The 12032-nt window shown below is 36.2% G+C and overlaps 1 protein-coding gene across 3 annotated transcripts in view; it reads right to left on the bottom strand.

The window, feature by feature from the left end:
* The window catches only part of LOC132140014 (cyclin-G-associated kinase-like), a 37043-nt gene that overhangs the window by 2841 nt on the left and 22170 nt on the right, over nt 1-12032 (bottom strand). The window contains exons 18-27 of one of the 3 annotated variants that reach the window (XM_059548769.1): nt 10401-10480; nt 10121-10314; nt 7027-7191; nt 5414-5839; nt 4299-4433; nt 3980-4153; nt 2569-2655; nt 2228-2488; nt 450-598; nt 185-361 (exon numbers count right to left, since the gene is read on the bottom strand). In XM_059548769.1, the coding sequence (XP_059404752.1) occupies nt 185-361; nt 450-598; nt 2228-2488; nt 2569-2655; nt 3980-4153; nt 4299-4433; nt 5414-5839; nt 7027-7191; nt 10121-10314; nt 10401-10480 (1848 nt within the window). The remainder of the gene's footprint in view (nt 1-184; nt 362-449; nt 599-2227; nt 2489-2568; nt 2656-3979; nt 4154-4298; nt 4434-5413; nt 5840-7026; nt 7192-10120; nt 10315-10400; nt 10481-12032) is intronic. The other 2 variants (XM_059548770.1, XM_059548771.1) reach the window with 2 other exon arrangements.

Here is a 12032-nt window from a genome sequence, read left to right as displayed (position 1 = left end):
AAAAAAATATTTTAGAGGCCATATTTTTGCATTGTGATGAAAAGATTAAATGCATAATGTGCACTGACAAACAACGTGCAATAAGACTTGAGGGTCAATTAAGAGTCAATTTTGAATTCATGTTGACTTTAGAACATATCGATTCACTGTTACAAAACGGTTTATATGTGAATGTAAACCAAACCTTGTCTGGGTGCACAACAAGCACTGCCTTCCTGTAGACCTTCTTCACCTGGTCAGGGGTGACCAGATCTGCCATGTTGACGGGTCTCCAGCGGGTCTCTCCCTCCCACAGGACCGTGTGCAGCGTGGAGAGCAGCGCTCTGATGTTCCTCTCCTTCCCCTCGATCCAATCGAAGATCTAGCATACAAACAACAGCATCATCAAGCCCAAAGCACATCTACATGCAACTATGTTCTTGAACGTAAATTCTGTTACACAGTCATACCTGAAGTTTAAGAGGGTCCATGTCTCTAGACAGCTCCTGTCTTCTCATCTCAGCAATAGTTCTGGGCATCTTCTTGTCAGTTTTGGAGCCAAAACCTTGTGTGGATAGAAGATCCTCAAAGTCATCTTCTTTCACTTTGGGCTTTGGACCTAAAGAGCACAAACAAACAGGCCGTGATGATTATTGCATTTAGTCCCCAGAGAGGCTGACTTAATCTGGATCAGAAATCTACTAATACTGACAATCAGATATTTGAAACCAGTCATGTTCTCCAGGTTAATAAACCTAACTTACAGAGCATTGATGGTGGTTTAAACTACTCTTCTTCTTCTTCTTCTTTATTTGTATTGCCTGACTTTGCAATATTAATAATAGCACGTTTGTCTCTTAGAAAGGCACATTTGACAGTAGCTTGAGTAAGAATGCAGATGTAAATTCATGTTCATTATCAAAAACCGTAACTTCTGTCAAAATTGTAAAAACTTAATTTTTATATGGTGAAATGTTATTATTCAGATTGTTTAAATTTCTGAGTTTTATTCAAATTAACCATTGGGGTCTTCCATAGATCACATTCACATTTAGATCTGGAGATCAGAGTTAAACCAACACATACAGCATCTCAGTAGCATGCAAATATTGAAACTATATTGTTTCTGGGTATTTGTTTGAAAAACAGTAGTCTAAATACAAAACAATGGTTTCTATTTTAATATCCTTTAAATTATCATTTATTTCTGTGATGCAAAGCTGAATTTCCATCAGCCATTACTAGTATAAAGTGTCACATGATTCTTAATAAATCTTTCTGATATGCCGATTTATTATTAGAATTATCAATGTTGACAACAGTTTTATTTATTTTTTATTTATTTATTCATTCATTTAGCTGACGCTTTTATCCAAAGCGACTATATATGTCAGAAGTTGCACACCTCTGGAGCAACTAGGGGTTAAGTGTCTTGCTCAGGAACACAATGGTGTCAGATTCGAACCCGGGTCTCTCACACCAAGGGCATGTGTTTTATCCACTGCTCCAACACCACCCCAGTTGTGCTGCCAAATATTTTTTGGAAGCTATGGTTCTTTTCTCAGGATTCTTTGATAAATAAACAGCATTTATTAAAAAATAGAAATCTTTTCTAACAATATAAATCTTTGCTATCACTTCTTAACAATTTAACACATTCTTGCTGAAAAAAGTTACAATTTATTAAAAAGAAAAATAAAGAATAACAATTTACTGAACCCAAACATTTGAAGTGTAGTGTATATTGTTAGAATTTTTATTTTATTTTAAATAAATGGTCTTCTTTTAACTTTTTATTCATCAAATAATCCTGAGGTTCCAAAAAAAAAAAAAAGAAAAAAAAAGAAGCACAACAGTTTCCAGCACTGATAATAATCTTCATTTTAGAATAATTTCTGAAGATCATGTGACACTGAAGACTGGAGTAATGAGGCTATCAAAGAAAATTAGTTGTGTATTATCTGAATGCGCATTAAAATAGAAATTTTTATTTTACATCATAATAATATTTCACAATATTACATTTTTCCTGTATTTTTGATCAAATAAATGTAGCCTTGAAGAGCAGAAGAAACTTCTGCAAAACACATTTAAAATTGCTCTATTTCAAAACTTTTGACTGGTGGTGGTGGTGTGTGTGTGTGTGTGTGTGTGTGTGTGTATGTATGTATGTATGCATGTATGTGTTTGCCCCCAACCCCCACCCAAGTTTTCATGCTCATTTGTTCTCAAACTGGTGAAAGCGTACCAAATCCTGGCGCACGGATCCCCCTCTCTTCTCGTCCACTGATCACACTGAAGCTGGGCTTGAAGTTTGATTTAGGCGGTTGGGGGACAGATTTGGAGTGCTGGGTTTGTGGTCTGGGTGCTGAGCTCGGAGGCATCCAGGGTTTGCTGGGGCCGGAGGAGGGCCGAGGAGCCTGCTGCCGCTGCTGACCTGAGTTCTTAGGGCCTCCTGCAGAGGGCGTCATTTTTAAACCTGAGCCAGAGAAACCAGTGCTGGCCGAGCCTGAACACACATCAGTGATACATACATGATACAAGTGATATGTGAGAAAGTGTTCTGATAAAGAGTAAACACAAACATACCAGGCAGTGTTGAGCCCAGGTTACCCAGGTCTGCGAAGGGGTCAAAGCTCTGAGATTTGGCCTTTGAGAAAGATGAGACTCCTGAGGCTGCACAAACACAAAGTCAATGGGTTACAAAAGAAATGTTTTAAATGCTTTATAGGCTGCTGCAACTGGATTGTGAGCAGTCTTATGATTTAACAAGAAATCTGATTGGCTGGTAAACTTAGGAAATGTTTGACTGTATGACCCGAGTAATGGTTACTGGTTAAACGTTAGCACTTTACAATAAGGTTTAAATTGGTAACACCAGTTAACTACATTTGTTAACATGAACTAACAATCTATTAACCTTAAAACCTTTAAAGTTAATGGTAGTCTCAGCATTTACTAATACATTTCAAAGATGTATTAGTTAACATTAGTTAATGTACTGTGAACCAGGGTTATTAAAAGTAAACTAAAACCATAAAAACATTTTAAAATAGTCAAATTTTTTTTAAAAAAAATTAAAAAAAAAAGTTTTCAAGGCAACATTTGTCAAGGCAATTAAAATATAAACTAGTAAAAAAAAATAAATAATAGTAACTATGTAACTATGACAATATCGCGATTCTTCAATAACAGCTGTGAACTAACATGGACATTTTTATTAACTAACATGTAAATGCTGTAAAAATATAGGTAATACATTATGTCCTTCTTATGTTGCATGTACTTACTATAGTAATAACGGTAAATAACACATAATTACAAGAAACTAACCTTAAACCAAACCCGGGAGCACTTTATTTGGTTGCACTTTATTTTACAGTACGTGTACTAACATGTACTTATAGTGTACTTAGAGTGTATTTATCTAAGAAAGTTCTGGTAATACAAGGTAACTACATGGGGTAGGTTTAGGTTTAGGGGTAGGTTCAGGGTTAGTACCTAGTTATTACATAGTTATTGTAATTACTATAGTAAGTACATAGTATGTACATGAGGAACAGGACTGTAAAATAAAGTGCTACCCTTTATTTTACTGTCCTGTTCTGCATGTACATACGAAGTACTTGTTATAGAAATTACAATAATTATGTACTAACCCTGAACCTACCCTGAAACCTTAAACCTCACCGAACCCATGTAATAACATTATATCATCCAATACTTTCTTATGTAAGTACAGGTAAGTGTACGTACTGTAAAATAAAGAGTCATTCCAAAACCTAGTCCTATACTAAGTACGTTGTTAAAAATATGACTTCATAATTATATATTTATACTGTATCAACGACACCTTCAAATAAAGTGCAACCAAAATATATTGCCCATGTCGCTTAATTTTAATTAATGCATTAACTAATAACAAAATAGACTTTCTAAAGTGTTACCAGTTTAACAAAGTAACTGTTTTGGTAATCTGAGTGAAGGTCTGATTGATTACCACTCATAGTAGGTTTGCTGGCAGCAGTGGTCATGTTACTAGTGGTGCTGGTTCCTCCTGTGCTCCAGTTTTCCCAGCCACCTAACAGATCAGGCTGACTCGCTGATGATGTCATCTTCGGAGGCTCGCTTGCTAACTTACCTGGCAAAACATTTTCAGACACCCCGAAGTTTGCTTTGAAAACAGCACAGAACTACCCACTCTCAGTAAACACAATTTTTGTGTCCATTTTAAATGAGGCGATTATGTTTTATATTGAATAACATGTTATTTAGTATTCCAAAGTTTTGAATTATATGTAAATCAGAGCAGAACTCACTAAGGTTAAAGAGGCTGGAGTTAGATGCAGGAGGCGGAGCTTTGAACCCGCTGCTAGCACTGTCTGACCCCAGGAGGTCACCAAACAGATCGGACCCTGCAGAGGCTGACCCCACACCGAAGGGGTCAAAGAAGTCTACAGAAAGAAGTTCAGTATAATTTACAAAACACATTAACAAAATCTAAAATAATAATAATAATAATAGTATAGTATGTTAATAACAAACAAATACATTTACAAACAACATGTGCAGGTGAAATTTTACCCCAACATTAAAAGAACAGAAAAGAAAAGAATATACAGTCAGTATAGAAAAGAATCACCGGCCTTTAAAATAATCACATTTTGTTGCTTTGCAGCCTGAAATGAAGACAGAGAGTTTTTTTTATCCAGCTGTATTTACTCAGAGCAACTTATAACATCAAAGTGATTCTTTTCTATACCCTTTGTGTGTGTGTGTACATATACATATATATATATATATATGTGTGTGTGTGTGTGTATTGCATAAATAGAAATTTAGTGCAAATAATGTAATTACTGTATATGTCCTTGTTACCGTAATGCATCTGTATTTTTCATTATTCTCATTGATGATTCTCCTTTCTGTAATTTAATAATGAAAATAATCCTATGGCAATATTTTCTATTTTTCTTTTTATCATGAGCTCCCTTTGTTTGAATATTTTAATTTATTGTCATTTGTTTTAATATTTATAGATGTTGCTTTTCCCCCACACTGTATAACCATGTCAATTCTATTTATGATCGCATTATATATATATATATATATATATATATTATATGAAGAGAATTTGAGATAAAATAATGTAAAGGCAAAAATCATATTGTTCCTTAAACATGCTTTGTTTTCTTAAACCAAAATATTAATTTTATATTTTTTGTACTTTTATCTTTATTTATATGCATTTCATTTGTTGTCATTTTATTCAAAGCAAGCAACAGGAAATGTTACAAAGTACAAAGATGGTCCCACTGGAATAATATGGGCTCACAAGGGCTGCTCTAAGGCATCATGCTTAATGCAAACTTTTGGCGACTAGCTTTTAGCTACTGAATGCTACATTTAAACATTCACGTACAGTCTCTCTTACCTTTGTTAGCGGTTGGTGCCGGTTGGCTGGATGTGCTGCTGAAGAACAGATCTTCCCCTGGACCTTCTCCCATCAGGTCTTCTGCGTTAGCTGAAGGCACAGTATTGGGTGCAGGGGCGAACAGGTCGTTCAGTAAATCACTGTTACTGGAGGAACTTTTCAAACCTGTCTCATTCGCAAGGCCCAGCTGAGTGGTGGCTGCTGGGGGACAGGGGTCAGAGTTCAGGCCGAGTAGGTCCTCTGTGTCGGGCTGAGGGTCAGGTGGTGTGGTTGTGAAGTCTGCCTCGAAGAGCGGTTCACTGGTGTCACGTGACAGAGTCCCATCGATGGGGGCGGAGTAAGGCACAGACTCCTCCTCCGATCCGCCACTCAAATCATCCTGGTCCTCCAATTGGCTGTCAGAACAATCAAACTGCCGACTGCCATCTGTAAACACACCATAATACAATCCAGCTAATTCAAGTGCATAAAACATAATAAAGGCTGAAGAAAGAAATGCTTTGGTTGGTGAAAAGATGATGGTCCGAATACAAATGACATAAAATGACTTTCTATGTAATAAATCACTATGGGGAACAAAATGTGCCATAAAATTCCGAAAACAAGGTTTAATGCTTACTTTTCGCCCCGAGGAATCAAACGTGCCCCTAATTTGAAAAATAACTATTCATTTAAAATAACGTATTTATATCTTAAACATTGAATCATATGTCCGATACAATTTACTGCACACCAAAAATACCAATACTAACCAGCAAAGTTCTCCGGGACTTTTGAAATGTCTTTACCAATTCAAGGTGCTTTATCCATTAGTCTATTTTGACTTTGAAATGTGCAGCACTCACATTTATTTAATTAAATCACAGCATGAAGTTTAATAATCACATAAAGCTGTATCAAAATTCCTGTTTTCAAGCCCCAAATATAAGACCATCTTAAAAGACTTTTGCTTTTGTATTTTTAAGATACTTAAGACTTTATGACCTTAAATTTTGATTTAAGTCTTTTTAGGGACCCACTTTTTATTTGCGCCCATGCTCCTAAATACACAGTACAGTTCACACACACATCTATAATTAGTCATAAATGCAAGTGAAATGCACTGTTGAGCTCTGTAATATTAAAATTATTCATTAAACTTAGATAGGAGGAAATATTTTTAAATTATGAAAAGTTACATATTAACACCTTAAATGTTCAGAGACAACTAACGGTAAAACTTCACAACAAGGTTCCCCTTTTGTTATTATTAATTAACCGCATTCGAAAACATGAACTAACAATGAAAAGTGATTCTGAAGCATTTGTTAATTTTAACATTCATTTCAACCTTTACTAATTCATTTTAAAAATCAAAAGTTGTATCTGTTTATATTATTTAATAGATTTTTACATGTTTATATTATTTAATGGATTTTTATGTTTATATTATTTAATGGGTTTTACATTTGATGTTAACAAAGATGAATGAATACTGTATTTGTGTATGTATTTCTCATTGTGAGTTTATGTTAGTTAATGTTTTACCCAACTAACAATCGAGGGAAACCATGAAAAAGTCTATGGATTATGTGTGCTCATTTGCATAGAAATGTTATGAATGTACTGTATACCTTCCCAGTCAAGCATCTGGAAGAAGTTGTTGGCATTGGTGTCTGTGCTTTGAGGAGAAGGGGAGTCCTCCTCGGTCTGTGGCCCTTCAGGCGAGCGCTCCGGCTGGGCCGGTTCAGAGCTGTAACAGGCTGTTGATCCAGGCTGACGTGGAAGTTCTGGTTTACCTGATCAACCAGAAAGATTGAGAACAAACATCTCAAGTTAAAATTAATTGGAAATGTGCAACATAACATCGATGAGAAACAAGAAACAAATCTGCAGAGTTTTAAAATTAAAGACCTTTTTAAGATTTAAAATAACTTGAAATGTATTATTGCGTATGAAATAAAGGATGGTTTATATTGTATTTGGTATATTTAAAGAAATGCAATATTAAATTAAATTTATGCATTTAGCAGACGCTTTTATCTAAAGCGACTTACAGTGTATTCAGGCTAGGGCTGCACGATGTGTCGTTTAAGCATCGATATCGCGATGTACGAATCCACGATAGTCACATCGCAGGATGTGCGATGTAGGCTGTCGTAGTTGATCCGTTATTCATTAACTGTACGGGACGGCTGCTCCCCGGCCCTTGACAAATGTGATTCGTGGATTAATTGCACAGCTTAACTGTCACAGAGTGAAAGTTTATCATGTTTATCAAACACATTATGCATGTGTTTTTAAGTCCTGTCAGTTTAACAGGGCAGAGAGAGAGAGAGAGAGCGCGCGCACGAGAGAGAGAGAGAGAGAGAGAGAGAGAGAGTGCGAGAGAGAGAGAGAGAGAGTGCGAGAGAGAGAGCACAAGATCGCGCGCGTACGAGAGAGAGCGCAACAGAGGGAGAGAGAGAGAGCGAGAGAGAGCGCGCGTGCGAGAGAGAGAGCCTGAGAGAGAGAGAGAGAGAGCGTGACAGAGGGAGAGAGAGAGAGTGCGCGAGAGAGAGCCCGAGAGAGAGAGCGCGACAGAGGGAGAGAGAGAGTGCGCGAGAGAGCGCGCGTACGAGAGAGAGAGCGATAGAAAGAACGACAGAGGGAGAGAGAGAGAGAGAGAGAGAGAGAGCGACAGAGGGAGAGAAAGAGAGAGCGCGAGAGAGAGAGAGAGCTAGAGCGAGCCCCGGCCGCACGCTCACCGTCTTCAAACAACACGAGCGCTGTCTTGCTCTCTCTCCCTCGCGCATATTAATCAATTGACACGAAGGTGTCGATGTTTAAATCATTTAAAATGAGAATGTAAGTGTGCTCACCCCATTTTTGTTTGTAAGAAAAAATTTGATTAGATTTCATATCGCAATATATATCGCAGAAAAATAAAATATTGCAATATCATTTTTCCCCAATATCGTGCAGCCCTAATTCAGGCTGTCAATTTTTACCTATCATGTGTTCAACATACAGATTATTGTGACAAAACTAATAAAATCTCTATATTGAATGTGTTAAATAATGTTCTTAGTCTTTACTTCCTTTGACAGAGTGTGATTAAGTTCTAGATATAGTTTATTGTGTAACCAAAATTAAAGACCTTTTTAAGATTTAAAATAACTTGAAATGTATTATTGCGTATGAAATAAAGGATGGTTTATATTGTATTTGGTATATTTAAAGAAATGCAATATTAAATTAAATTTATGCATTTAGCAGACGCTTTTATCTAAAGCGACTTACAGTGTATTCAGGCTAGGTCTGCACGATGTGTCGTTTAAGCATCGATATCGCGATGTACGAATCCACGATAGTCACATCGCAGGATGTGCGATGTAGGCTGTCGTAGTTGATCCGTTATTCATTAACTGTACGGGACGGCTGCTCCCCGGCCCTTGACAAATGTGATTCGTGGATTAATTGCACAGCTTAACTGTCACAGAGTGAAAGTTTATCATGTTTATCAAACACATTATGCATGTGTTTTTAAGTCCTGTCAGTTTAACAGGGCAGAGAGAGAGAGAGAGAGCGCGCGCACGAGAGAGAGAGAGAGAGAGAGAGAGAGAGAGAGTGCGAGAGAGAGAGAGAGAGAGTGCGAGAGAGAGAGAGAGAGAGAGTGCGAGAGAGAGAGAGAGAGTGCGAGAGAGAGAGTGAGAGAGAGAGAGCACAAGATCGCGCGCGTACGAGAGAGAGCGCAACAGAGGGAGAGAGAGAGAGCGAGAGAGAGCGTGCGTGCGAGAGAGAGAGCCCGAGAGACAGAGAGAGCGTGACAGAGGGAGAGAGAGAGAGTGCGCGAGAGAGAGCCCGAGAGAGAGAGCGCGACAGAGGGAGAGAGAGAGAGAGAGAGAGAGAGAGAGAGCGACAGAGGGAGAGAAAGAGAGAGCGCGAGAGAGAGAGAGAGAGCTAGAGCGAGCCCCGGCCGCACGCTCACCGTCTTCAAACAACACGAGCGCTGTCTTGCTCTCTCTCCCTCGCGCATATTAATCAATTGACACGAAGGTGTCGATGTTTAAATCATTTAAAATGAGAATGTAAGTGTGCTCACCCCATTTTTGTTTGTAAGAAAAAATTTGATTAGATTTCATATCGCAATATATATCGCAGAAAAATAAAATATTGCAATATCATTTTTCCCCAATATCGTGCAGCCCTAATTCAGGCTATCAATTTTTACCTATCATGTGTTCAACATACAGATTATTGTGACAAAACTAATAAAATCTCTATATTGAATGTGTTAAATAATGTTCTTAGTCTTTACTTCCTTTGACAGAGTGTGATTAAGTTCTAGATATAGTTTATTGTGTAACCAAAATACCATTAATATACCAAATTTTTTATCATAATGCATTAATTATAAACAAGCCTAAATATATAAACAAGATCAAATATAACGATTCATAATATAAACATAATAAAGCAAACCCTATCATAATCGATCAACAGTGGATCATAAGCAATCGCTTGGCATAAAGGAACAGTATTCACTGATCTTGGTCTTTATATGTTTAATAAACACATTAGGCTGTATTTCAGTTCCTGTTTTTCTGTGTCTATTCTATTCCATTTCTGTGCCCAATTCTAAACCATTTAGGATATTTAAGACACAAACCGAACCGGATACATTTTCAGACTTTTTAAGGACGTGAGAACCCTGAAAAATCAACCAAATAGAGAATAAAACCTCACCAAATTTGGTCAGGATCTCTTGCTGTTCATCTCGGCTGGAGAAAAGGATCTTGGGATTGAGTCCTTTCGTGGGAAAATTTTCCCAAGGCGGAGTCTTGGTGCTAGGGAGACCCTGAGGCTCCACCTCCACATTTACATGTACCTGGAAGAGGTCGGGGTATTTCTCTTGGATGTCACACGCATCGAGATCATACCTGCAAACACACACAGCACCACCATCTTAAATAAAACTGAATGTGAAACTGATGTGAGATCATTCTAAGAGTGAAGTGAAACTTACTTTGCAAATTTGACAGTGGAGGCATTTCTGGGCACAAACCCAGTATGGAACTGAATCTGAAACATCTTCATGGAAGCCATCTACAAAAACCACAGCACAGCAATGACTAAGAAGCATTAACAAAATATGAACAATGGGTGAAATAGACTTCTAGGGCTTTCAGTGTGAAGATCTGTTGGAAGCAAGCAATAGAATAGAATAGAAAGAATATACAACACTGTAGGTGAAATAAAAAATAAAACCAGCCCATTAATATTTCTTATTGTCCAAAAAACATTTTTATTTGACTTTTTAATTCCATATCAAAGGCTATATTTAGGGCTAATATAAATGTAAAAAAATAATGAGAAAAAAAAAAAAAACATACATTACATCATGCAAATTATACTATATAAAACATAATAATAATAATAATAATAAAATATTTAATGGAAATAATTTTATAATTTCTATCAGTTATTAAAGATTTTACATAGTTGTTAATGTAGTCGTTTTATATAGTTTTATATAATATATATAATTATATAATTTTTATTATAATTAATAAATAAAAATAGTATAATTTTTAATATAATAATATATAAAATGATTATATTAACAACTATATAAAATCTGTGATAAATAACTGACAAATTCTAGTATTTTTATCGTCCACTGTATTATGCATTGTTATATTAATAATATACAGTAAATCAATCGATGTGTTTTTCCTGTTAAATTAATTATCCCCATTTATCCATTGCATTTTGTGGCAAAACAAAAATCACTAAACTTGTAAATTAAACGCAACAAATCTCACAAACAGCAAAAAAAAAACAAATATATTTTGTTCATCTTAATCTTAATTTTGTTCTTTTTTATTTTATTTTGGTGGCTTTAAAAGGGTATAATTATAACATACTTGGTACAATTTGTAAAAGAGATGCACAATAATTTTTTTAAAATATTTATTTATTTACCTTTTTTTAATTCCTCTTGGTTAATTAGGAAGAGACTGAAAAAATGTAAAAGATGCACAATGGTATATTTGTCTTCGATTTGATTTGCTCAAATTGTCAGTAAGGGTTAAACTACTGTTCTTACTAGGGCTGCACGATATTGGGAAAAAATGACATTGCGATATTTTATTTTTCTGCGATATATATTGGGATATTTTTTCTTACAAACAAAAATGGGGTGAGCACACTTACATTCTCATTTTAAATGATTTAAACATCGACACCATCGTGTCAATTGATTAATATGCGCGAAGGAGAGAGAGCAAGACAGCGCTCGTGTTGTTTGAAAACGGCTCTCTCTCTCTCGGTCTCTCTCTCTCTCTCTCTCTCAATTCAATTCATATTGCTTTATTGGCATGACATACAAAGGTACATATTCCTAAAGCATTGTACATAGCAGAATAGAAACAAACAAAACAAAAATACATATATATTCATAAGAAAAAAAAATTACATGCAAAATAAATCCATATACATTTCTATAAACATTGATGGTACTTCTAATGTACTCTATGTCTGTCTCTCTCTCGCGCGCGCTCTCTCTCCTTGTCTGTCTCTCTTGCGCGCGCTCTCTCTGTCTCTCGCGCGCGCTCTCTCTCCCTGTCTGTCTCTCTTGCACGTGCTCTCTCTGTCT

Source organism: Carassius carassius, chromosome 4 (genome assembly GCF_963082965.1).
Source record: "Carassius carassius chromosome 4, fCarCar2.1, whole genome shotgun sequence".
Taxonomy (NCBI): Eukaryota; Metazoa; Chordata; class Actinopteri; order Cypriniformes; family Cyprinidae; genus Carassius; species Carassius carassius.
Note: the sequence above shows the minus strand (reverse complement) of the source record. Positions and strands in the feature narration are given on the sequence as shown.